Source organism: Mirounga angustirostris, unplaced genomic scaffold (genome assembly GCF_029215605.1).
Source record: "Mirounga angustirostris isolate CCGP_5_RB_7025 unplaced genomic scaffold, mMirAng1.0.hap1 SCAF_8, whole genome shotgun sequence".
NCBI classification, from domain to species: Eukaryota; Metazoa; Chordata; class Mammalia; order Carnivora; family Phocidae; genus Mirounga; species Mirounga angustirostris.
This window is the reverse complement of record NW_026991716.1, coordinates 29,195,217-29,222,269: the sequence shown is the minus strand read 5'-3', so window position 1 is coordinate 29,222,269 and position 27,053 is coordinate 29,195,217. Positions and strand designations below refer to the sequence as shown.

At 53.7% G+C, this 27,053-nt stretch overlaps 1 protein-coding gene across 6 annotated transcripts in view; it reads left to right on the top strand.

Moving 5' to 3' along the window:
* TNXB (tenascin XB) overlaps nt 1-27,053 on the top strand; it is a 59,898-nt gene that overhangs the window by 24,322 nt on the left and 8,523 nt on the right. For 3 of the 6 annotated variants that reach the window (XM_064597392.1, XM_064597389.1, XM_064597394.1), the window contains 16 exons: nt 1,474-1,806; nt 4,692-4,982; nt 6,149-6,448; nt 7,665-7,952; nt 8,213-8,521; nt 9,079-9,387; nt 9,514-9,816; nt 10,230-10,580; nt 14,133-14,465; nt 15,923-16,240; nt 16,634-16,984; nt 18,600-18,896; nt 20,282-20,611; nt 21,025-21,375; nt 24,926-25,258; nt 26,716-27,033. In XM_064597392.1, coding sequence (XP_064453462.1) covers nt 1,474-1,806; nt 4,692-4,982; nt 6,149-6,448; nt 7,665-7,952; nt 8,213-8,521; nt 9,079-9,387; nt 9,514-9,816; nt 10,230-10,580; nt 14,133-14,465; nt 15,923-16,240; nt 16,634-16,984; nt 18,600-18,896; nt 20,282-20,611; nt 21,025-21,375; nt 24,926-25,258; nt 26,716-27,033 — 5,115 coding nt within the window. Of the gene's footprint in view, nt 1-1,473; nt 1,807-4,691; nt 4,983-6,148; nt 6,449-6,495; nt 7,166-7,664; nt 7,953-8,212; nt 8,522-9,078; nt 9,388-9,513; nt 9,817-10,229; nt 10,581-14,132; nt 14,466-15,922; nt 16,241-16,633; nt 16,985-18,599; nt 18,897-20,281; nt 20,612-21,024; nt 21,376-24,925; nt 25,259-26,715; nt 27,034-27,053 lie in introns of those variants that run through there. The other 3 variants (XM_064597390.1, XM_064597391.1, XM_064597393.1) reach the window with 3 other exon arrangements.

The window sequence follows — 27,053 nt, the reverse complement described above, 5'->3', positions numbered from 1 at the left end:
GGACCTCTCATCCAGCCACCAGCCCCTGGCCTTTTTCTCAGCCCTGCTTCTCCATCTCCAAGAACAGGTCCATTTTCCCCATTCCAAACATCTGGAACACCTCCACCCAGGGCTGTCCTCCCCACAGATATCCTCAGCCACTGTGTTCCTTCCCCTACCACAGCCTGGCTGAGGCTGCAGTCATTTCCGGCTTCCGCCACCAGCTGCCCGCACCCTCCCACCATTGCTGCTCGGCTCAGAGTCCACAGATCCAAGGCACAAGAGTCCCTCCTTTCCCTCAGCTTCTTTCTGGCATGAAAAGGCCTCATCCCGGACCCCCAAATCCCTGACTCCCACCAACTGGGAGCAGGGCAAAGGGCCCCATTTCATTCCTCCCACCGCCCCTCATTCCTCCACCTGTCCAGGCTCCCTCTGGTCAGCACCATTTCTGTGGTTGTGTAGCCTCGTGGTTGGGAGCACAGGCTGTGGATCCAGCTGCCTGGATTTTAAGCCTAGCTCTGCAATTTACTACCTGTGGGACTTTGTGTAAATTACTGAACCTCTGAACCTCAGCTTCCTCATCTGTCAAATGAGGATAATGGTACCTGCTTCAGAGTCATTAGCATTAAATCAGTCAGTGTACAAACATACATGCTTAGAACAGTGCCTGGCGCATCAGAACCACTGTTCAGGAGCAAGCTGCTATTTCTCCCTGACACTCTCCCTTCCTGGTATCCTTTTCATGTCCTCATCTCCCTACCTTGCCCACCCTTGCATGCTCCGTCTCAGTCTCCTGTCCCCTGAGTAGTACTCCAGTAGTACCCCCAGGGAGTGGGTCACAGAAGCCAGTCTCCCTTCTCCACGGAGCCTCAGCAAAGACCGAGTTGCCAGACGGTGGATAGGTGTCCCCGGGGCTGTGATTCTAGATGCAGCCAGGGAAGAGCGAAGCCTTTCCCAGCCCCTCCACCCCCACATCTTTCTCCACCTTCACATCTTTCTCCACCCTTGTCTGAAGAGGAAGGAGGGGCCGGGCTGCCCAGGGAGGCCTTAGCCAGGGCACATTCTGTCTGGTGCCCTGCTAAGTGGGGTGGGGGCCACTGAGAAACCCCGGGGAGGTGCTGGAGCTGAAAGGGAGGAAGGCAAACTGGAAGAGGCCTTACTGCCCCGTCGATTTCTAGAGGTCAGCCCTGTCTGTGGACACGGTAGAAAATTCCTCAGAACTTCCTCTCTTCCCACCTCAGCTCCTTTCTCAGACATGAGGGGAGACCCCGCCCCCGACAGAAGACACCAATACGGTCCTGCCAGCAGTACCTGACAGGGGCCAGGGGCCTGTCTCAGCTCTCTCCCACGAGTTACTGAACGGCTAATACAAAGACTCCCCGAACCCCAAAGACTGCAGCCTGAGAACTTTATTTGCTGAATGTACTTTATTGTCGTAATTAACCAACAAAGCAAGACACACCGCAAGCCTGTATCTCCCATGTCTTCTCTCAGCCCCCCAGGACCTTGTGGAGGAGACGCCCAGCCCCACAGAACCCAACACGGAGGCCCCGGAGCCCCCCGAGGAGCCCCTCCTGGGGGAGCTGACGGTCACAGGATCCTCCCCAGACTCGCTGAGCCTCTCCTGGACCATCCCCCAGGGCCACTTCGACTCCTTCACTGTCCAGTACAAGGACGGGGACGGGCGGCCCCAGGTGGTGCGTGTCAGAGGGGACGAGAGTGAGGTCACCATCAGGGGCCTGGAGCCGGGGCGCAAGTACAAGATGCACCTGTACGGCCTGCACAGGGGACAGCGCGAGGGCCCCGTGTCCACCGTGGGCATGACCGGTGAGTGGGGGCGGGGACCTACTTCCTTTTCCTCCCACCGGTGGCCCCCAGCTTCCCCGTGGCCATGGCTCTTCCTTCTGTAGTGGTAGCATGAGGCCCCCCACTGCTTGGGGGAGACCCAGAAAGAACAGTTCACTGGGGACCGGGCTATAACCAGCTTTGTGACCTTGAGCAATTTTAAACTTTCTGTGCCTCTGTTTCCTCAGGCATAAAAGGAGGATAGTAACAGCCATCCCACAGAACTGTAGTGAGGATTAAATGAGTTAACAGACATGGAGCACTAAGAAAGGGTCTGGCACAGAGGGCACATGCTGTCAGCATTGCCATAGGATGATTATAATTGTCCTTAGTCTGGAGTCTGCTCTGCCCCCATTTGGCTGGTTCCTCAGCTGGGGCTCAGCTGATCAGAAGTGCATGAGACATCAGCCTCTTCATCAGTGTAGCTGGAAAGTTTCTTTACCGCTCATCCAGTGAGTGACTTTATAGCAAAAAGGGACATCCGTTCTATCCCCTCTCTTGGGCCCAGGTATGGGGCCATCTGGCACCACAAAGGACCCAGCCCGGGGATCTCCTCTCCAGAGCCTCAGCATCAGGGGCCAGAACCGAGACAGGCCTCTGGGACTTGGGACTCTCCTGCTGACCTGCCCAGCTTGGTCACAGCAAGGGGCGTCTCTTTTCCCTTTGCTCAAAGACACACCTTTTACTATAAGGGGAAAGATTAAAAACTTAAAAGCAGAGATATAGATTTTCAGAGCATGGTTCCTGTACTTCCACAAAGCCCAACCTCATGGCTGGCTTAGTTTCCAGAACCTTCTACTCCTAATTTCTTTTTGTTCCTCCATTAGTACTGAGAGTAGGGAGAGGAGAAAGCCACCCTGAGTTACTGTCCTGCGGGCCTGAAGTAGCAGGGTGGAGGCTCATGCCAAGCCCGCACATGCTGCCAAGGTTTCTCTTAGGGTGCCCCTCCATCTGCTCTCTGTCCCAGGCAGCCACACTGGGCTCTGTGAGGTCCTGTCCCTGGTCCCCAGGGAGGAATGGACTGTGTTGGGCACAGACTGAGGCAGTGCAGTAACGGAAAATGGAGTTGAGCATTTGACAGACTGAGTTCTGTTTGTGGCTTCTCTGGTTCTCAGCTTCAGGATGGAGCATGGTGTTCATTGTCAGAGCAGGCAGGTGATGGGCAGCTGGAGCCCGCTGAGCTGCCCCAGGGGCTGTGCCCAGCCCGCGGCACATGCTTTCCCATTGCCAAGGGAAGAGGTGGATACAGCCAGTGAGAAAGATTTCTAAAGTAGAGAAAGATAATGTCAAATGCAGCATGCGCAGTGCCATGTTTGGGGGTAGTGATAACTCTACGTTTTCCAGTTAAACCAAGCCCCAGCAATGAGGCTTGTTGGATGGTGAGGGACAGTTTCTCTTCCTCATGGGAAGAAGTGCAGAGAGGGTGGAAGTGAGCAGGAAGTGGGTGAGAAAAGAGCGAGCAAAGCTAGAAGGAGCATGGGACACTGCTCGTAGACATTTGATGACGTGGCGGCCTCTCCTAGCCCCCCTCAGCCGCCTTCATCCCTGCCCTCCCCTCAGACTCAGGTCTGTCTTTCTGAGGCCTCCCAAACAGGGTTTCATCTGTCTAGCCTGGTCTTATGCTCCCGCAGAAGCCAGAGAAAACAGCTCTTGGGAGCCACACCCACCCAGCCACCTCCGCCACTGTCTTACTTCTTGGGACCACCATCCAAGTTTGGTCCCTACTGAGGAGTGCCCCCAGACTTAGCTGAGTTGGGGGGTGGGGCCCACTGGGGCCCGAGCTGGGACTTTCCCAGCCCAGTCATGCAGACCACTCATTAATTGAACGACCGTTTGTGGGGGCACCCGCTGTGTGCTGGGCGCCGGGGACACAGCAGCGAGCAAGGCAAAGCCCCTCCCCAGGGAGCACACGTTCTAGCAGACCTCACAAATCTGTCTGTGGGACCGTCTCTAATAACAATGAGACCTGGAGAAAAGCAAAGTCCAGCAGGTGAGACAGTGAATGGGTGGGAAGGACGTGGGAAAGGGCCTCTCTGAGGGAAGACCTGAGGAGGGACAGGACAAGGCACATGTGCCTTTGGGAAGAATATCCAGGCAGAGGAAAGTGCCCCGACCCTCTGTGCACAAGCCAGGAATGTCTGGAGTGGGGGGAGCTATGTGGGAGATGATCCTGTGGGACCTCAGAGGCCCCTGTAAGAACCTGGCTTTTGCCCTGAGTGAGATGGAAGTCCTTGTGGGAGCAGGCTCTGACTAATGTGTTCACGGTGGATCGGAGCGGGTGGGGAGGACAGGGAGGATTTAGGAGACCCATGTAGTCCAGGGAGACGAGTGGTACCTGGAGATGGCGCCAGTGGAGTGGAGTTAGCGAGGGGGGGTCAGCTTCTGAAGGTCATGCCAACAGTCCTTACTCACGGGCTAGATGTAGGGTGTGAGGGGACTCGGGGACGACACCCAGGGTGAAGTGGTGGCTTTACTGAGGTGGGGAGGCCGTGACAGAGCAGGCGTGGGGGGAGTCCCTGAGCTCGGTTTTGAACTTCATGAGTTTGAGCCACAGACCAGGCACCCAAGGAAGATGCCAGGCAAGCACGAGTCTGCGGGTCCTGGAGGAGGGGACCATTGACCTACAGATGGACGTTCAGCCACTCTCCCAGGGTCTCAGTGACACCCATCCCCAACCCCAGCACAGCCCCCAGTCCTGGCGGGGACTTAGCGAGGGCTTGTGGTCAGACAGATGTTGCCAATCAGTGTAGTTTTACATCGGAACCACCTCGTGGGCACCACAAAAACAACAGACACAGTTACTAACAAGGGAAAGAGGGGCTTTTCCTAATGGCCTCCCACCATCTCTGTCTCGGCTCCACAACCAGAAGAGACTCCAGCCATAGAGCCGCCCCTAGAGCCACACCTGGGAGAGCTGACAGTGACAGATGTGACCCCCAACTCCATGGGCCTCGCATGGACGGTCCCTGAGGGTGAATTCGACTCCTTCGTGGTCCAGTACAAAGACAGGGGCGGGCAGCCCCAGGTGGTCCCTGTGGAGGGCAGCCTCAGGGAGGTCACCATCCCCAGCCTGGAGCCTGCGTGCAAATACAAGATGAACTTCTACGGGCTACATGATGGGCAGCGCGTGGGCCCCCTCTCTGTGATAGCTGTGACCGGTGAGTGAGCAGGGGTGAGGCAGTTCCCATCCCTGGTTACCCAGAATCCCCCCGTCCCACAAACCCCCTCAGGTCCTGCCTCGGTGGCCTCCATAAGTCCTTCCTGAGGTCACAGTCACGGCAGTCTGTTCCCTGAGCCCTTGACTTCTTCCCCAGGCTAGAATCTTCCCTGCCCTCCAGTTCCTCTCCATTCTGCCCTCTCCCTCAGGCAGGAATGTCTTGCTTCCATCTGACCTAAATCTGACTCTGTCTGTCTCCCCTGATTGTCCACAGCTGTTCCCCTCCTTTCTCTCAAAACCCTGCTGTGACTTGGCCACAGCCGCCACCTTCCCCTGGTGTTCTTTTTTAGTTGGGCTTCAGTGACACACATCCCTTGAATCTCTCAGAGATTCTTTAGTGCCTTGAGTGCTATAGCCTTCCTTTCTCCTGGAAGTGGCCCTTGCTCTTGGGTCCCTGGGGACAGGTTGCTGCCATTTTTCTGCCACAGTATCTGATGAAACCCACGGACCCCTCTCAGAGCAGGGCTTTAAAATCTATAACGTAAATGCATAGGGTTACAGAGGAAACCAATTTATTTGATATTCAATTATAAAAACATATTTTTTTAAGATTTTATTTATTTATTTGATGAAGAGAGACACAGTGAGAGAGGGAACACAAACAGGGGGAATGGGAGAGGGAGAAGCAGGCTTCCTGCGGAGCAGGGAGCTCGATGCGGGGCTCAATCCCAGGACCCTGGGGACCATGACCTGAGCCGAAGGCAGACGCTTAACGACTGAGCCACCCAGGCGTCCTATCAAAATATTTTTAATTCAAATTTATGATTTAGTAATACAGGAACTTGTTTATCAGTTCATTAAATAATGAGACTTAGGGGCATGTGTCATAACCTACACACATTCCGAAGTACGGATGAGTGTAAACGGTATTTTGGAGTCTGCACAGCCATTCTAAGGTGACACGAAAATGGTCCCAGGTATGCTGGCACCGCAGTGAGCACCCGAGGAAATCTACCTTTCAGTTAGAGGCAGGGAAAATACAGATGTGACTGTGTCTCATCTTATTTCAAGGTCCCCTTGAGGCCCTGGTTGCCCAGGAGCCCTTCAGGGTCAGGGGGTTCTCCTGCCCAAGATCTCAGCCATGTTCTATGTTTTCCTGGGTCCTAGCTCCCCTCCCCCCAGCCCCAGGCACAGAGTCCCCCGAGGAGCCACGGCTGGGGGAGCTGACAGTGGTGGACCTGAGCCCGGACTCCGTGACCCTCTCATGGACGGTTCCCGAGGGTGAATTCGACTCCTTCGTGGTCCAGTACAAGGACAGGGACGGGCAGCCCCGGGTGGTGCCTGTGGCCGCAGACCAGCGCGAGGTCACCGTGTCCGGCCTGGAGCCCAGCAGGAAGTACAGGTTCCTGCTCTACGGACTTCAGGATGAGAAGAGACGCAGCCCAGTCTCTGTGGAGGCAAAGACGGGTGAGAGTCCCCCAGGCCCCCAGCAGCCTGCCCACCCTCTTCACACTGCTTAGTCTCTTTCCTTCTGCTGGTCTTCCCTGTGTTCACCTCTTCTGTTTCGTTTGAAAAGCCACACTGCCTGCCCCAGTTCAAGGCAAATGAGAACCAGGAAAGCAGGGCCAGGTCCTGGGTCTGTGCCCCCCGCTGACTTTTCCTCTCTTCTCATAATTTCCACTGCCATTGAATGGGGGAAGCCCCTTCAGGGCCCTTCCTGGAAGGTGGGACATGGGAGACTGGGGGTGCTGGGGGAGGGCGAAGGGAGTCAGGAGCCCTTTCTGCCGGCCTGGGCCTTGCAGCCCTCAGCCTTGTGCAGCCCTTACCTCCTGAGAGTTTTGCCATCACCCACTTTCTTATCCTACTGGCTCAGGCCCATTGGGTGCCCTCTCTGCCTCCCCTAGAGGGCCCTTTTCCTCCTGTGCCCTCTTCCCGGAGCCTCGGAAACTGGGAAGCAGAGGAGCCCAGGGCTGGCTGCCCAGCCAGGCCCGTTCGGGCCCAGCCCAGCTGTGCCCCTTTCCTGGCTTTCAGTCCAGGCCCTCCCCTGCCCCTGGGGGCTCCCTGATGCCAGAAAACTCTAGCAATAACAATGCTGTCAGCGTCCTCTCTGGCCAAGAAGGCAGCAGGCCAGCTCCTTCTCAAGCCTCAGGATGGCTCTGGGCAGATACCGGATCCTTTCTCCAAGTGAGCTCCCCTCCTCCTCCCCCCCACCAAGTAAGCAGCCCCCACTCCTCCCCCGGGCCCTATGAGGGCCACCTCCATCATAACATCCCACTTTCTCCTCTGCTGCCTACACTCATCAGGGATCCTGTGCCCCCTCTGATGTCCCCAGGACCCTCAGATTTCCCTAAGGGCCAGAGAAATCACAAAGGGTAGGCTCCTTGGTAAAAGGAAATAAGCAAACCAAGCTGCTCCCTGATAGGAAAATAGTCTCTAATAGGTGGGAAGAGTCTTGATAGCAGTAGGAATAAGATAAGCAGGAAACTAGGGATTCTTTTTTCCCAGAGATGTCACATCGGCTAAGTGGAGGGAGGCATGGGCCATTTGGGATGGGAGGGTGATGGAAATATTTTGGGGAAGCACTGATCATTTGGGCAGTCCTGGGTTTTTCCAATTCTAGTAGGAAGCAGTCAAAGAGTCATTCTGGAAAAAAATAAACACAAGATTCTTTCCTCTCTGTCAGCTGCCCAAGGTGACGCCAGCCTCGGGGCCCCACCCCGCCTTGGGGAGATGTGGGTGACAGATCCCACCCTGGACTCTCTGCGCCTCTCCTGGACAGTCTCTGAGGGCCACTTTGACTCCTTTGTGGTCCAGTTCAAGGACAAGGATGGGCCCCAGGTGGTGCCCGTGGAGGGCCACAAGCGCTCGGTCACCATCACCCCTCTGGACACTGGCCGCAAGTACAGATTCCTCCTTTATGGGCTCCTGGGCAAGAAGCGCCATGGCCCCCTCACTGCTGAAGGCACCACAGGTGAGAGCGTCCGTGCAGGGCCAGGCTCTGGTCCTGGAGCCCCCCGGGCACGGCAGCAGCACCCAGCCGGGCCGGGGAAGCAGGTGGCCACCTGTGCCGGCTGCCATCACGGTAGTTACTCCCTCACGCAGTCCCATAGCACTGGCCCTGTAGGACTCAGCCGTGGCAAAGCCCTGTCCCCAGACCTTTCAGTCCTGCCCTTTGAGGTCACCCAGACTACCAGAAACAGCTCCGCTGCCCCCTCTCTGTCTCCCTCTCAGAGCCCTGGAGTGGTGTGGACGATGCTAGAACAAAGCACCCCCCAAAGCCCCATCTTGGGGGGGAGCTACAGGTGACCAGCGTGACACCAGACTCTGTGAGCCTCGCGTGGACGGTCCCTGAGGGCCAGTTTGACTCCTTCGTGGTCCAGTACAAAGACAGGGCCGGGCAGCCCCAGGTGGTCCCGGTGGAGGGCGGCCTCAGGAAGGTCAGCGTCTTGGGCCTGGACCCAGCCCACAGGTACAAGCTGCTGCTGTACGGGCTGCACCAGGGCAAGCGCGTGGGCCCGGTCTCCGCCGTCGCCTTGACTGGTGAGTGAGGCTGTGGCCAGAACATGCCGCCCTCCTGCCGGCTGCGGCCCTGCTGCTCTGACCGAGCCAGGGGGGTTCTGAGCTTCCTACTTCCCTCCTTTAGGGGGGGGATAGCCTCATCGAGGCATAATTCACGGACAATTTTATGTGAACAATGAGTTTTGGTAAACATGTAAGTCATGAGACCATTACCACAAATGAGACATAAAACATTTCCACTGACCCCACAACCCATTTCCCCGTGCCCCTTTGCAGTCAGTTCCCCCAATCCCAGCTTCTGTCGGCCACTAATTCCTTTCCTTACAGTTTTGCCTTTGTAAGCCTCTCACTTAACAGAATCCTACAATACGGACTCAGGGCTTGGTTTCTAACACTTACCATAATGCTTGGTTTGTAACCAATGCTTGGCTTCTAACACTTACTATAATGCCCCTGTTCCATAGTTGCTCCTTTTTATTACTGACCTCAAGCCTTCACCTCTTCCCCTCCTTCCCTCTCCTTGGAGAGCCTTGTGGAGACAGACCAATCACCCATCTCTACCTGTCTCTCTGAACCAGCCCCCAGGGTACATATCAAAGCCGAGGCCCCAAGTCCTCCAGGGCCTGAGCCCCGCCTAGGGGAGATGACTGTAGAGGAAGCCACACCAGACACCTTGCATCTCTCCTGGACCAAGACTGAGGGCGATTTTGACTCCTTCGAGGTCCACTACACAGACCGAGATGGGCAACCCCAAGTAGTCAGGATAGATGGTGACCGGAATGACATCATCCTCTCTGGCCTGGAATCTGAGCACAGATACCTAGTGAACCTGTACGGTTTCCATGGCCAGCAGCGAGTGGGTCCTGTCCACATCGAGGCGCTGACAGGTGAGCGAGGAGAACTGCACCATATCTGCTTCCTCCAGGTGGCTGTGAGAGCCAGAAGAGAGCAAATCCTTATGGTCACCCTGCCCCCCCGCCTCAGTTCTTACTCTCTCTCACATCTCTGTTCAGTCCCAAGGGAAGAGGAGGATGGACCTTCAGAGCCTCCCACCAAGCCCCGCCTGGGGGAGCTGACCGTGACCGACGCCACTCCCGACTCCCTGCACCTCTCCTGGACTGTCCCCGAGGGCCAGTTTGACCACTTCCTGGTCCAGTACAAGAACGGGGACGGGCAGCCCAAGGCAGTGCGCGTACCGGGCTATGAGGATGCGGTCACCGTCTCAGGCCTGCAGCCAGACCACAAGTACAAGATGAACCTGTACGGCTTCCACGGTGGCCAGCGCGTGGGCCCTGTCTCTGCCATTGGGGTGACAGGTGAGTGGATGCTGGAAGCCCCAGGGTGGGGCCGGTGGGAGGGTCTCCCTCTCCCAGGTGATGGGTGAGAGGGGTGCAGGAGGCCCCTCTGCTCGAGGCTGAGCCATGGTGCCCTTTGTGCCTCCCCACCCCCCTCCCAGGGCTCCCTGAGGCCTGAGGGGTCCTCCCCTGCAGAGTAGGGCCTCCATGAGCTGTGCTGGAGACTGTCTAGGGTTCCCCACAGCTGACCCTCAAGGCTCCCAGGCATGTTTGTGAGATGCAGCTGAGCAAGCCCACCCAGCCCCAAGGATGGGCTTCCCTGAGCTGAATTTGGGGGCCCCCAGACATGATCACAGCTTCTCCATCCTTCTCCCAAGACCTGAGGACATCTCCTGGGGATCCTGCCTCACCTCCTCTGTGTCTGTCCTTCTCAGCTGCAGAGGAAGAGACCCCAACCCCCACCGAGGTGGAGGAGACGCCCAGCCCCACAGAACCCAGCACGGAGGCCCCGGAGCCCCCCGAGGAGCCCCTCCTGGGGGAGCTGACGGTCACAGGATCCTCCCCAGACTCGCTGAGCCTCTCCTGGACCGTCCCCCAGGGCCACTTCGACTCCTTCACTGTCCAGTACAAGGACGGGGACGGGCGGCCCCAGGTGGTGCGTGTCGGGGGTGACGAGAGTGAGGTCACCATCGGGGGCCTGGAGCCGGGGCGCAAGTACAAGATGCACCTGTACGGCCTGCACAGGGGACAGCGCGAGGGCCCCGTGTCCACCGTGGGCATGACCGGTGAGTGGGGGCAGGAATCAGGGGTCTTCAGGGAGAACTGCCTTTTCTCTTGGGTACCCTGGATGACTGTTCTGTTCTTTTGCTCGTCCTAAGGATCCAAGCCTTGGCTCCCCATTTCATGCTTTTCCTCCAGGGCCCTGGGGTGTGGCCTGTGCCTAGGATTTAACATTTGCTAACCTGGAGCCTCATCATACACACTAGCATGACCTCCTTCTGATGATCAGCCGCTGGGCCCCTCTAAGAGTAAAGTGTGTCAGGCTCAGGCCAAGCATGCACACGCGCGCACGCGTGCCCACACACACACACAAGAAGGAAAGAAACAGGACAACATCCAACCACGTTGGGATGATTCAATAATTAGGCAACATCTATAAGATGAACTATTATGCCATCACCAAAATGTTTTAACATAAGACAATTATTTGATAATATTACATTGAAAAAGGAGACCCCAAATTTGGTAAGGATGCCAATAACAACCACTGGAAAATAACATGCATTGCCAGAAAACTGGAAGGAAACACATCTCACAGATGTGCATGGTTTGTAGGACAGGATAGAATGTTCCAGCCCTTTTTTTTGTTTTATTCTAGTCTATTGTTCTAAATTTTCTTTTATAATCAGGAAATATTTATTTTAAATATAATACCTTCTCCTCTCTTGTACTCCTTCCATCTTTTCCCCCATCACTCTTACAACTTATTTTATTTCTAATTCTGAAAAGTTATAATTTCTAGTCCCTAAGAAATTAGGGGGGCAAAAGCACAAGGTGAATTAAATTCTAAAAGGGCAGTCAGGATGGCTTTTCTAGGTCAGTGTCAGCCCAATTCTTTTTTTTTTTTTTTTAATTAATTTCAGGGGTAGAATGTAGTGATTCATCAGTTGCATATAACACCCAGCGCTCATTACATCACGTGCCCTCCTTAATGCCCATCACCCAGTTACCGCAGCCCCCAACCCCCTCCCCTCCAGCAACCTCAGTTTGTTTCCCAGAGTTCAGCGTCTCTTATGGTTTGTCTCCCTCTCTGTTTTTATCTTATTTTATTTTTCTTTCCCTTCCCCTATGTTCATCTGTTTTGTTTCTTTTATTCCACATATCAGTGAGATCATATGATAATTGTCTTTCTCTGACTGACTCATTTCACTTAACATAATACCCTCCAGTTCCATCCATGTTGATGCAAATGGCAAGATTTCATTCTTTTTGATGGTTGAGTAGTATTCCATTGTATATATATCCCATTCTTCTTTATCCATTTATCTGTCGATGGACATCTGGGTTTTTTTTCCATAGTTGGGTATTGTGGACATTGGTGCTATAAACATAAGGGTGTAGGTACCCCTTGAAATCACTATGTTTGTATCTTTTGGGAAAATGCGTAGTAGTTGAATTGCTGGGTCATAGGGTAGATCTATTTCTACCTTTTTGAGCAACCTCTGTACTGTTTTCCAGAGTGGCTGCACCAGCTTGCATTCCCACCAGCAGTGTAGGAGGGTTCCTCTTTCTCTGCATCCTGAACAACATCTGTTGTTTCCTGACTTGTTAATTTTAGCCATTCTGACTGGTGTGAGGTGGTATCTCATTGAGGTTTTGATTTGGATTTCCCTGATGCCGAGCGATGTTGAGCACTTTTTCATGTGTCTGTTGGCCATTTGGATGTCTTCTTTGGAAAAATGTCTGTTCATGTCTTCTGCCCATTTCTTGATTGGATCATTTGTTCTTTGGGTTTTGAGTTTGATAAGGTCTTTATAGATTTTGGGTACTAGCCCTTTATCTGATAAGACATTTGCAAATATCTTCTCCCATTCTGTGGGATGCCTCTTAGGTTTGTGACTGTTTCCTTTGCTGTGCAGAAGCTTTTTATCTGGATGGAGTCCCAGTAGTTCATTTTTCCCTTTGGTTCCCTTGCCTTTGGAGACTTGTCTAGCAACACGTTGCTGCGGCTGAGGTCAAAGAGGTTGCTGCCTGTGTTCTCTTCTAGGATTTTGATGGACTCCTGTCTCACATTTAGGTCTTTCATCCATTTTGAGTCTATTTTTGTGTGTGGTGTAAGAGAATGGTCTAGTTTCGTTCTTCTGCATGGGGCTGTCCAATTTTCCCAACACCATTTGTTGAAGAGACTGTCTTTGTTGAACATTAGTTGACCATAGAGTTGAGGGCCCATTTCCGGGTTCTCTATTCAGTGTCAGCCCGATTCTGATGTCCCGTGAGAACAGAGTTCCTCTATGTGCCGTGCGGGAGAGCCTGGCACCCCGAAGAGAGCCTCTCTGTAGGCCTGGGGCCCGCAACCTCTACAACACCAAGTGAGAGGCTCTGTGAGGTTCCGTCTCCTCTCCTGAAAATGCTCCAGACAGAGGAACGATTTCACACAGCCCCCCTGACTTCTGGGGGATGGGCCTCTTTTCTCTATATACATTCGCAGGAGTATGGCAGGAGGGGGAGGATGGGAGAATGATCAGAAAATAGACATTAGAGGGGCACCTGGGTGGCTCAATCGGTTAAGCGTCTGCCTTCAGCTCAGGTCATGATCCCAGGGTCCTGGGATCATGCCCCACATCTGGCTCCTGCCTCGGACGGGAGCCTGCTTCTCCCTCTTCCTCTGCCTCTGCCCCTGCTCATGCTCTCTCTCTCTCTCTCTCTCTCTGTCTCAAATGAATAAATAAATAAAAAATCTTTAAAAAAGAGAAAATAGACATTAGAACAGCTCCCACCCTGAGGGAAAGCCGTAATGCTCATCCACTGTTCAATGTTGTTACTGTCTGTCACAGTGGATCACAAGCACACACGAAGTAAGGAGGGCAGCTGAAGGAACCCACAGCCTTCTCCACAACCCCCATCAGATTATTAATTTTTAGAGTCCAGGGTTTCTTTCTCAGTACACGTTATTCTGGGGAAACGAGTATCAACATTGTGGAATATTTGAAAAATAGGGGGAAAAACCGATCAGAACACCTTTGGACACAGTAAGTGCCATTAATAATAATACCCATAGCACAGGCTCTCCCTAGCTTTCCATCCAGTGCATGTTCTCAAGCTGCAGAGCGTTCAGACAATTCTTGGCTCTTCCTTTGTTTTTGTACATAAGTTACATTGTGAGCATTTATTTTGAGGCCACAGACCCGGCATTAATCATCATTTAATGGTGATCTGACACTGCATGGTGAAAGTGCCATCGCAAAGTGAATCATCTTCTCGGGACCATTTGGGTCCCTGACACATTTTGCTGTCACAAATAATCCCACAACAGACTCCCATGGCGCAACTTTTTCATAATTTTCTTAGGACGGCTGCCCAGTGGGATTATTGGGTCAAATAATGGGATTATTGTGGCTCCTATACACACGTCTGAATTACCTTCTGGTGCCAGCTAACCAGTGTGTGAAGGGGATCGGGGCCTATCTCAGCGTGAGCTCGGTAGTTCCCAGCCGGCTAGCCCCCAGGTGCTCAGACTCGGCTCCACAGCTGGAGGAATGGACTGCTGCACCTCGTTGTCCTCCTGACATGAGCAGCAGAGTTCACTACTAAGCCTCCATCCCCATGTCTTCTCTCAGCCCCCCAGGACCTTGTGGAGGAGACGCCCAGCCCCACAGAACCCAGCACAGAGGCCCCGGAGCCCCCCGAGGAGCCCGTCCTGGGGGAGCTGGCGGTCACAGGATCCTCCCCAGACTCGCTGAGCCTCTCCTGGACCGTCCCCCAGGGCCACTTCGACTCCTTCACTGTCCAGTACAAGGACGGGGACGGGCGGCCCCAGGTGGTGCGTGTCAGAGGTGACGAGAGTGAGGTCACCATCGGGGGCCTGGAGCCGGGGCGCAAGTACAAGATGCACCTGTACGGCCTGCACAGGGGACAGCGCGACGGCCCCGTGTCCACCGTGGGCGTGACCGGTGAGTGGGGGTGAGACGGGGCCCCCTGGGGAAGCCGGCCCTACAGGACTCTCCCTTTATTCCCACGTGCATGAAAACACATATTCTAGGCAGCTCGTCTCTTTTGCACATCACATGGCCTGAGGATCTTGGTAAAGGGCAGAATCAGATGCCACAGGCGTGGGCTGGGGCCAGAGGCTCTACATCCCTGATGCGATGCTGAAGCTGCTGGTCCGAGGACCACACTTTAGCAAAGCTCCTCACAACAAAGGATTTGGACGCTTTCTTAGAATTTGTTGGAGAGAGTTGTACTGGCATCTCTGATTCCTCCCAGAGGCTTTGCCTCCCCGTAGTTCACTGGAGGCTGGGGGAGAAGACAGAGGGGGCTCAGGATGTAGCGTCCTGACCGAAACACCTCCAGGCCTCGTGGTTTGGGTGCTGTCAGGCTTCTGATTCCCATGGGCCCACAAGATTGGGTGCCCTGAGCCAAGCACTGTGGGAGTTCACTGGGGTGAGCCTGATCATGGCAGAGAGAGAAGTTGTTATTGTAATGGGGCTCCCGGGTGTGGGGAGATAGGCCGTGAACCAGCAATCAGGCAAAGGGGCATATGCGTGTGACAGGAAGCCCTGGGGCCAGGCCAGGACTGGGCAGCATGCCTAAGCCAGCCTGCCCAGGGGTGTCCACGGGACAGCTGACACCTGAGGTTGGGCAGGCGTTCACTTGGTGACAGAGTCAGATCCACGTCACAGCTGGTGCCAGGGCCTGGAAACTAGGCATGTCACGGCCCATGAGAGGGACCGAGAGGATTCTGTGTGAGAGCCTCTGAGTGGGGGAGGGAGTCGTGAGATGGGGGTAGAGCAGCAGAGGCAGCTCAGAAGCCAGGGGCTCGTCCCGGGGGTAGAGAGGGCTGTTGCCCGGTGAAGCTAAGGCCAACGCCGTCAGATGTGCAGTGGAAGGCTCGGCCTGGCCCCTGTGAGGAACGGACGGGGCAGGGAGGCAGGGAGCCCAGGAGGGACACGGTGACCCAGCTGAGAGGCGACGGGGCTGGGGTGGGACCCAAGCCAGCCTGGTGGGGCTGCAGGTGTGGGGAACCCAGGAGGAACTTAGTTGGACACTCTGAGTCTGATGGCCGCTGGGGATAGGAGGAGATCCAGGAAGACTCCAGGTTTCTGGTTGGGGAAGGGAGTTCTGAGCTGTTTGGGAGCAACGGCATGAGCCAAGGGGAGTGAGATGCCAAGGAGACCCCAGTGGAGTGAGGCCCAGGGCACAATGTGCAGGGGAAGTGGGTGCTGGAGAGAGCGGGAGAGGGGGCGGGCTGTGGGTAGGGGCAAGATGAGGGTAAGGGGCCGAGCAGGCTGGCATTAATGGACTGGGAAGGTGACACTCTGCTCCTTATTATCTTATTCTTGTAAGACACCCACTTCTATGCTGACCTGCATGTCCTCATCTGTCCCTGTATGTCTCTGTCCACTTCCAGAATATGAAGCTATGACCACCGAAGCCCCATCCACCATGGCCCCTGAGCCTCCCACCAAACCCCGCCTGGGGGAGCTGACCGTGACCGACACCACTCCCGACTCCCTGCACCTCTCCTGGACTGTCCCCGAGGGTCAGTTTGACCACTTCCTGGTCCAGTACAAGAACGGGGACGGGCAGCCCAAGGCAGTGCGCGTACCGGGCTATGAGGATGCGGTCACCGTCTCAGGCCTGCAGCCAGACCACAAGTACAAGATGAACCTGTACGGCTTCCACGGTGGCCAGCGCGTGGGCCCTGTCTCTGCCATTGGGGTGACAGGTGAGTGGATGCTGGAAGCCCCAGGGTGGGGCCGGTGGGAGGGTCTCCCTCTCCCAGGTGATGGGTGAGAGGGGTGCAGGAGGCCCCTCTGCTCGAGGCTGAGCCATGGTGCCCTCCCGGGGCTCCCTGAGGCCTGAGGGGTCCTCCCCTGCAGAGTAGGGCCTCCATGAGCTGTGCTGGGGACTGTCCAGGGTTCCCCACAGCTGACCCTCAAGGCTCCCAGGCATGTTTGTGAGATGCAGCTGAGCAAGCCCACCCAGCCCCAAGGATGGGCTTCCCTGAGCTGAATTTGGGGGCCCCCAGACATGATCACAGCTTCTCCATCCTTCTCCCAAGACCTGAGGACATCTCCTGGGGATCCTGCCTCACCTCCTCTGTGTCTGTCCTTCTCAGCTGCAGAGGAAGAGACCCCAACCCCCACCGAGGTGGAGGAGACGCCCAGCCCCACAGAACCCAGCACGGAGGCCCCGGAGCCCCCGGAGGAGCCCGTCCTGGGGGAGCTGACGGTCACAGGATCCTCCCCAGACTCGCTGAGCCTCTCCTGGACCGTCCCCCAGGGCCACTTCGACTCCTTCACTGTCCAGTACAAGGACGGGGACGGGCGGCCCCAGGTGGTGCATGTCAGAGGTGACGAGAGTGAGGTCACCATCGGGGGCCTGGAGCCGGGGCGCAAGTACAAGATGCACCTGTACGGCCTGCACAGGGGACAGCGCGACGGCCCCGTGTCCACCGTGGGCATGACCGGTGAGTGGGGGCGGGGCCTTCAGGGCTGGGTTGGGTAAGGTCTCAATGTTAGAGCCTTCAGGGTGTCCTCCCCTGGAGAGCCAGGATCCTAAAGCCTCACCTAACCCACACTTCATCCAGTAACATGTCCGGACAGGCGTGAGGTGGGCTCAGGAAGCCCGAGTGCCAGTCCTATGTCAGAGTGGCCCTCGGTTGGAAGGCTCTGAAGTAGTGATACACTGACCCATTTGTGGCTTTCCGCTTTTCCGGGAAACCTGGAAAGATCTTGCTTTTGTGGTTGGGGCAAATGCCACGAACTATTCAATCATCCAACAAATATTTATTATATGAGATTCAACCTTACACATGAAAAGAAAGAATAGCATCATGAACTCCCATATGTCCATTGCCCTGCTGCAGCCTAATATTCACTGCTGGCCAGTCTGGCTGGTCCACACCCCACTCGCTACCTGCCCTCCTCACACTGCCATGTGTGCTTAGAACATCTTATTGAGATATAATTTGCATACCATAAAATTCACCTGCTTTAAGTTTGCAACTTAATGATTTTTAGTCGGAGTTGTGCATCCATCAGCACTATCTAATTTTAGAATTTTCTCTGTGGAACTCTAACACTATCTCACTTTAGAACTCTACCTCTGTAGATTTGTCTTTTTTAGATGTATCATATAGATGGTACGGTATCATACAATAACATGCTCTTCTGTGTCCGGGTTCTTTCATCAAGGTCCTTTTCGGGGTTCATCCATGTTGTAACGTGTAGCAGAACTCATCCCTGTACAGCCAAATAGTATTCCGTTGTATGGATATACTGTTGCAGAGTTGGTAAACTCATCCCAGATGCTCTAGACTTCATCCCATACTTCATGGCTTCATATTTAAGCGTATCATTCTTTTTAAAAAGACTATTTAAGGGATGCTTGGGTGGCTCAGTCGGTTAAGCTTCCGACCCTGGATTTTGGCTCAGGTCATGATCTCAGGGTCATGAGATCAAGCCCCTCACCAGGCTCTGCGTTAGGTGTGGAGCCTGCCTAAGATATCTTCTCTGCCCCTCCCCAACTCATGCACACACTCTCTCTCTCCCTAAAAAAAAAAAAAAAAAAAAAAAAAAAGTATTTAAAAATAGCCACAACACCGTTATTATACCTTTAAAAATGAACAGTCATTCATTAATATCATTAAGTATGTAGGGAATGTTAGTTTCCTGGTTGTCTCATAAATGTTGTTTTCTAATTTGTTGCTGGGATCAGGTCCAAAAAAAGGAGAAAACATTGCAATTGGGAGAATTGGAATTTTAGATAGGGTGGTCATGATTGGCCCTGAAGAGGTGACATTTGAACAAAGACTTAAAGGAAGTGTAGACATAAGCCATGCAGACATCCAGGGTCAGAACATTCACACAAAGGGAATGGTCAATACAAAGGCCCTGAGGTAGGAGGCTGCCTGGTAAGTTTGACAGACCATGAAGAGACCACAAAAAGACTGATGTTAAGCAGAAATGGATCTTAAGTTAGGCCTACACAGCTGGCCCACCTTCTGGTCTGAATCCAGTAGAGCCAGGGCCTCAACTAGTTCTTCCAGCAATAGGAAAGGTTCTGTTTGCATCTATTCCCAGACCCCGAAAGGGAGCCCCCTACCAACATCCTTCCGAAGCCACACTTGGGAGAGCTGACCGTGATGGATGCCACCCCTGACTCCCTGCACCTCTCCTGGACTGTCCCTGAGGGCCAGTTTGACCACTTCCTGGTCCAGTACAAGAATGGGGACGGGCAGCCCAAGGCGGTGAGAGTGCCAGGGAATGAGAACCAGGTCACTGTCTCAGGCCTGGAGCCCAGCCACAAGTACAAGATGAACCTGTACGGCTTCCATGGTGGCCAGCGCGTGGGCCCGGTCTCTGCTGTCGGTTTAACTGGTGAGTATACAGTCGGACACTGGGCCCTGCCCTAGCTGGACTCAGTTTCTCTTTTATGTCGGTATTCAGGTGTTTTTGTCCCACTGTCCCTGAGACTAGAGTCTCCCAAGCTCCTGAGAATGATTCTGCTTGTGTCTTTACTCCAAGCCTTTGGTGTTGCCCCAGCCATCTTTCCCTTTATACACAGGCTTTATTTATTTATTTTTTTAAATTAATCTCTACATCCAACATGGGGCTTGAACTCACAACCCCGAGATCAAGAGCCACGTGTTCTACTGACTGAGTCAGTCAGGCCCCCCCCACACACAGACTTTTTGGTCCTTGAAGAGGCACAGCACCAGGGAAATAACACATTCAAACAGACCTAGGGTTGACCCTAGCCTCAGCCCATTCGAGCTGTGTTACCCCAAGAGAGTCACTCAACCTCTCTGTGCCTCCCTTTCTTCATCTGTAAAGAAGGAAGAGGAAGAAAATTAGTTTCTGAAAACTCTTAGGATGAATTCTCATAATTATCATTGATTTCAGTGGGTAAAATGGTATGTGTTTTCCAACCCAGACTGATCCCCCTTTATGCTAAATGAACCCTGAATCCTGCTACCATGGCTGCTTTTACTTTGATGGTTAGTATCAGTCATATGTGCAACTTCACAAGGCACCTTCCCTTCATTCATTATTTGCTAACAGGGCCAATTGTTGCTTTTGTTAAGTTCTTTTGGAACTATTACCCTTTGATGCTTAAGACCTGGTTCCCAAACAACAGATAGGAAACAAGATGATTTTGTAATTCAGCGATTAAGGAAGAATGAAACCCTATGTGGAACAGAAAAGCCAAAAGAAACCTGGGGGTGTGATGAGTCATCTGTGCCATAAATTATGGAGAGAGCAAATGCAAGGTCCAAAACCACCCAGGTACAAAGACGACCTCGTGTCTCATCTCTTTGGCCTCCACTGTGAAATCTAAATTTGTCTCTAAAAATGCTCAGAAGACTTCTCAACCAGAGAAGGTATTAAAGGAAAATACTCATGAAGTAGAATTTCCAAACCTGAGTAGATATACCTCCTGATGTGACCTGTCTGGTATGTTTGGTGGTGTTAGGAAGCCTTAGTTCTGTCCCTCTGTGCAGATTTGCTCTGCGGCTCCCAAGAGCTCAGCGCCCGCACACATGGAACACCATGGCAGTCCCGACGACCCGTCATGATGTTACCACGAGAGTATGCTCTGTCCCTTGGTCACTAACATTCAAACCAAGGAGATGATGTCTTAATCCTGGGGGGCTAGCATCCAGGCTGCAGGGACTTGGTGTGTCTGGGAGAAATCTAAGTATCCTTTACTGGAAGGGGGCCCACGAGGCACGTCCACACATTCTCTTTGTCTCCTGATCCAGCCCCAGGAAAGGACCATGAAATACCAGCCCCCACAGACCCACCCATCACAACTCCCCAGCCTCCCACCAAGCCCCGCCTGGGGGAGCTGACCATGACCGATGCCACTCCCAACTCCCTGCACCTCTCCTGGACTGTCCCCGAGGGCCAGTTTGACCACTTCCTGGTCCAGTACAAGAACGGGGACGGGCAGCCCAAGGCAGTGCGCGTACCGGGCTATGAGGATGCGGTCACCGTCTCAGGCCTGCAGCCAGACCACAAGTACAAGATGAACCTGTACGGCTTCCACGGTGGCCAGCGCGTGGGCCCTGTCTCTGCCATTGGGGTGACAGGTGAGTGGATGCTGGAAGCCCCAGGGTGGGGCCGGTGGGAGGGTCTCCCTCTCCCAGGTGATGGGTGAGAGGGGTGCAGGAGGCCCCTCTGCTCGAGGCTGAGCCATGGTGCCCTTTGTGCCTCCCCACCCCCCTCCCAGGGCTCCCTGAGGCCTGAGGGGTCCTCCCCTGCAGAGTAGGGCCTCCATGAGCTGTGCTGGAGACTGTCTAGGGTTCCCCACAGCTGACCCTCAAGGCTCCCAGGCATGTTTGTGAGATGCAGCTGAGCAAGCCCACCCAGCCCCAAGGATGGGCTTCCCTGAGCTGAATTTGGGGGCCCCCAGACATGATCACAGCTTCTCCATCCTTCTCCCAAGACCTGAGGACATCTCCTGGGGATCCTGCCTCACCTCCTCTGTGTCTGTCCTTCTCAGCTGCAGAGGAAGAGACCCCAACCCCCACCGAGGTGGAGGAGACGCCCAGCCCCACAGAACCCAGCACGGAGGCCCCGGAGCCCCCCGAGGAGCCCCTCCTGGGGGAGCTGACGGTCACAGGATCCTCCCCAGACTCGCTGAGTCTCTCCTGGACCGTCCCCCAGGGCCACTTCGACTCCTTCACTGTCCAGTACAAGGACGGGGACGGGCGGCCCCAGGTGGTGCGTGTCGGGGGTGACGAGAGTGAGGTCACCATCGGGGGCCTGGAGCCGGGGCACAAGTACAAGATGCACCTGTACGGCCTGCACAGGGGACAGCGCGAGGGCCCCGTGTCCACCGTGGGCATGACCGGTGAGTGGGGGCAGGAATCAGGGGTCTTCAGGGAGAACTGCCTTTTCTCTTGGGTACCCTGGATGACTGTTCTGTTCTTTTGCTCGTCCTAAGGATCCAAGCCTTGGCTCCCCATTTCATGCTTTTCCTCCAGGGCCCTGGGGTGTGGCCTGTGCCTAGGATTTAACATTTGCTAACCTGGAGCCTCATCATACACACTAGCATGACCTCCTTCTGATGATCAGCCGCTGGGCCCCTCTAAGAGTAAAGTGTGTCAGGCTCAGGCCAAGCATGCACACGCGCGCACGCGTGCCCACACACACACACAAGAAGGAAAGAAACAGGACAACATCCAACCACGTTGGGATGATTCAATAATTAGGCAACATCTATAAGATGAACTATTATGCCATCACCAAAATGTTTTAACATAAGACAATTATTTGATAATATTACATTGAAAAAGGAGACCCCAAATTTGGTAAGGATGCCAATAACAACCACTGGAAAATAACATGCATTGCCAGAAAACTGGAAGGAAACACATCTCACAGATGTGCATGGTTTGTAGGACAGGATAGAATGTTCCAGCCCTTTTTTTTGTTTTATTCTAGTCTATTGTTCTAAATTTTCTTTTATAATCAGGAAATATTTATTTTAAATATAATACCTTCTCCTCTCTTGTACTCCTTCCATCTTTTCCCCCATCACTCTTACAACTTATTTTATTTCTAATTCTGAAAAGTTATAATTTCTAGTCCCTAAGAAATTAGGGGGGCAAAAGCACAAGGTGAATTAAATTCTAAAAGGGCAGTCAGGATGGCTTTTCTAGGTCAGTGTCAGCCCAATTCTTTTTTTTTTTTTTAATTAATTTCAGGGGTAGAATGTAGTGATTCATCAGTTGCATATAACACCCAGCGCTCATTACATCACGTGCCCTCCTTAATGCCCATCACCCAGTTACCGCAGCCCCCAACCCCCTCCCCTCCAGCAACCTCAGTTTGTTTCCCAGAGTTCAGCGTCTCTTATGGTTTGTCTCCCTCTCTGTTTTTATCTTATTTTATTTTTCTTTCCCTTCCCCTATGTTCATCTGTTTTGTTTCTTTTATTCCACATATCAGTGAGATCATATGATAATTGTCTTTCTCTGACTGACTCATTTCACTTAACATAATACCCTCCAGTTCCATCCATGTTGATGCAAATGGCAAGATTTCATTCTTTTTGATGGTTGAGTAGTATTCCATTGTATATATATCCCATTCTTCTTTATCCATTTATCTGTCGATGGACATCTGGGTTTTTTTTCCATAGTTGGGTATTGTGGACATTGGTGCTATAAACATAAGGGTGTAGGTACCCCTTGAAATCACTATGTTTGTATCTTTTGGGAAAATGCGTAGTAGTTGAATTGCTGGGTCATAGGGTAGATCTATTTCTACCTTTTTGAGCAACCTCTGTACTGTTTTCCAGAGTGGCTGCACCAGCTTGCATTCCCACCAGCAGTGTAGGAGGGTTCCTCTTTCTCTGCATCCTGAACAACATCTGTTGTTTCCTGACTTGTTAATTTTAGCCATTCTGACTGGTGTGAGGTGGTATCTCATTGAGGTTTTGATTTGGATTTCCCTGATGCCGAGCGATGTTGAGCACTTTTTCATGTGTCTGTTGGCCATTTGGATGTCTTCTTTGGAAAAATGTCTGTTCATGTCTTCTGCCCATTTCTTGATTGGATCATTTGTTCTTTGGGTTTTGAGTTTGATAAGGTCTTTATAGATTTTGGGTACTAGCCCTTTATCTGATAAGACATTTGCAAATATCTTCTCCCATTCTGTGGGATGCCTCTTAGGTTTGTGACTGTTTCCTTTGCTGTGCAGAAGCTTTTTATCTGGATGGAGTCCCAGTAGTTCATTTTTCCCTTTGGTTCCCTTGCCTTTGGAGACTTGTCTAGCAACACGTTGCTGCGGCTGAGGTCAAAGAGGTTGCTGCCTGTGTTCTCTTCTAGGATTTTGATGGACTCCTGTCTCACATTTAGGTCTTTCATCCATTTTGAGTCTATTTTTGTGTGTGGTGTAAGAGAATGGTCTAGTTTCGTTCTTCTGCATGGGGCTGTCCAATTTTCCCAACACCATTTGTTGAAGAGACTGTCTTTGTTGAACATTAGTTGACCATAGAGTTGAGGGCCCATTTCCGGGTTCTCTATTCAGTGTCAGCCCGATTCTGATGTCCCGTGAGAACAGAGTTCCTCTATGTGCCGTGCGGGAGAGCCTGGCACCCCGAAGAGAGCCTCTCTGTAGGCCTGGGGCCCGCAACCTCTACAACACCAAGTGAGAGGCTCTGTGAGGTTCCGTCTCCTCTCCTGAAAATGCTCCAGACAGAGGAACGATTTCACACAGCCCCCCTGACTTCTGGGGGATGGGCCTCTTTTCTCTATATACATTCGCAGGAGTATGGCAGGAGGGGGAGGATGGGAGAATGATCAGAAAATAGACATTAGAGGGGCACCTGGGTGGCTCAATCGGTTAAGCGTCTGCCTTCAGCTCAGGTCATGATCCCAGGGTCCTGGGATCATGCCCCACATCTGGCTCCTGCCTCGGACGGGAGCCTGCTTCTCCCTCTCCCTCTGCCTCTGCCCCTGCTCATGCTCTCTCTCTCTCTCTCTCTCTCTGTCTCAAATGAATAAATAAATAAAAAATCTTTAAAAAAGAGAAAATAGACATTAGAACAGCTCCCACCCTGAGGGAAAGCCGTAATGCTCATCCACTGTTCAATGTTGTTACTGTCTGTCACAGTGGATCACAAGCACACACGAAGTAAGGAGGGCAGCTGAAGGAACCCACAGCCTTCTCCACAACCCCCATCAGATTATTAATTTTTAGAGTCCAGGGTTTCTTTCTCAGTACACGTTATTCTGGGGAAACGAGTATCAACATTGTGGAATATTTGAAAAATAGGGGGAAAAACCGATCAGAACACCTTTGGACACAGTAAGTGCCATTAATAATAATACCCATAGCACAGGCTCTCCCTAGCTTTCCATCCAGTGCATGTTCTCAAGCTGCAGAGCGTTCAGACAATTCTTGGCTCTTCCTTTGTTTTTGTACATAAGTTACATTGTGAGCATTTATTTTGAGGCCACAGACCCGGCATTAATCATCATTTAATGGTGATCTGACACTGCATGGTGAAAGTGCCATCGCAAAGTGAATCATCTTCTCGGGACCATTTGGGTCCCTGACACATTTTGCTGTCACAAATAATCCCACAACAGACTCCCATGGCGCAACTTTTTCATAATTTTCTTAGGACGGCTGCCCAGTGGGATTATTGGGTCAAATAATGGGATTATTGTGGCTCCTATACACACGTCTGAATTACCTTCTGGTGCCAGCTAACCAGTGTGTGAAGGGGATCGGGGCCTATCTCAGCGTGAGCTCGGTAGTTCCCAGCCGGCTAGCCCCCAGGTGCTCAGACTCGGCTCCACAGCTGGAGGAATGGACTGCTGCACCTCGTTGTCCTCCTGACATGAGCAGCAGAGTTCACTACTAAGCCTCCATCCCCATGTCTTCTCTCAGCCCCCCAGGACCTTGTGGAGGAGACGCCCAGCCCCACAGAACCCAGCACAGAGGCCCCGGAGCCCCCCGAGGAGCCCGTCCTGGGGGAGCTGGCGGTCACAGGATCCTCCCCAGACTCGCTGAGCCTCTCCTGGACCGTCCCCCAGGGCCACTTCGACTCCTTCACTGTCCAGTACAAGGACGGGGACGGGCGGCCCCAGGTGGTGCGTGTCAGAGGTGACGAGAGTGAGGTCACCATCGGGGGCCTGGAGCCGGGGCGCAAGTACAAGATGCACCTGTACGGCCTGCACAGGGGACAGCGCGACGGCCCCGTGTCCACCGTGGGCGTGACCGGTGAGTGGGGGTGAGACGGGGCCCCCTGGGGAAGCCGGCCCTACAGGACTCTCCCTTTATTCCCACGTGCATGAAAACACATATTCTAGGCAGCTCGTCTCTTTTGCACATCACATGGCCTGAGGATCTTGGTAAAGGGCAGAATCAGATGCCACAGGCGTGGGCTGGGGCCAGAGGCTCTACATCCCTGATGCGATGCTGAAGCTGCTGGTCCGAGGACCACACTTTAGCAAAGCTCCTCACAACAAAGGATTTGGACGCTTTCTTAGAATTTGTTGGAGAGAGTTGTACTGGCATCTCTGATTCCTCCCAGAGGCTTTGCCTCCCCGTAGTTCACTAGAGGCTGGGGGAGAAGACAGAGGGGGCTCAGGATGTAGCGTCCTGACCGAAACACCTCCAGGCCTCGTGGTTTGGGTGCTGTCAGGCTTCTGATTCCCATGGGCCCACAAGATTGGGTGCCCTGAGCCAAGCACTGTGGGAGTTCACTGGGGTGAGCCTGATCGTGGCAGAGAGAGAAGTTGTTATTGTAATGGGGCTCCCGGGTGTGGGGAGATAGGCCGTGAACCAGCAATCAGGCAAAGGGGCATATGCGTGTGACAGGAAGCCCTGGGGCCAGGCCAGGACTGGGCAGCATGCCTAAGCCAGCCTGCCCAGGGGTGTCCACGGGACAGCTGACACCTGAGGTTGGGCAGGCGTTCGCTTGGTGACAGAGTCAGATCCACGTCACAGCTGGTGCCAGGGCCTGGAAACTAGGCATGTCGCGGCCCATGAGAGGGACCGAGAGGATTCTGTGTGAGAGCCTCTGAGTGGGGGAGGGAGTCGTGAGATGGGGGTAGAGCAGCAGAGGCAGCTCAGAAGCCAGGGGCTCGTCCCGGGGGTAGAGAGGGCTGTTGCCCGGTGAAGCTAAGGCCAACGCTGTCAGATGTGCAGTGGAAGGCTCGGCCTGGCCCCTGTGAGGAACGGACGGGGCAGGGAGGCAGGGAGCCCAGGAGGGACACGGTGACCCAGCTGAGAGGCGACGGGGCTGGGGTGGGACCCAAGCCAGCCTGGTGGGGCTGCAGGTGTGGGGAACCCAGGAGGAACTTAGTTGGACACTCTGAGTCTGATGGCCGCTGGGGATAGGAGGAGATCCAGGAAGACTCCAGGTTTCTGGTTGGGGAAGGGAGTTCTGAGCTGTTTGGGAGCAACGGCATGAGCCAAGGGGAGTGAGATGCCAAGGAGACCCCAGTGGAGTGAGGCCCAGGGCACAATGTGCAGGGGAAGTGGGTGCTGGAGAGAGCGGGAGAGGGGGCGGGCTGTGGGTAGGGGCAAGATGAGGGTAAGGGGCCGAGCAGGCTGGCATTAATGGACTGGGAAGGTGACACTCTGCTCCTTATTATCTTATTCTTGTAAGACACCCACTTCTATGCTGACCTGCATGTCCTCATCTGTCCCTGTATGTCTCTGTCCACTTCCAGAATATGAAGCTATGACCACCGAAGCCCCATCCACCATGGCCCCTGAGCCTCCCACCAAACCCCGCCTGGGGGAGCTGACCGTGACCGACACCACTCCCGACTCCCTGCACCTCTCCTGGACTGTCCCCGAGGGTCAGTTTGACCACTTCCTGGTCCAGTACAAGAACGGGGACGGGCAGCCCAAGGCAGTGCGCGTACCGGGCTATGAGGATGCGGTCACCGTCTCAGGCCTGCAGCCAGACCACAAGTACAAGATGAACCTGTACGGCTTCCACGGTGGCCAGCGCGTGGGCCCTGTCTCTGCCATTGGGGTGACAGGTGAGTGGATGCTGGAAGCC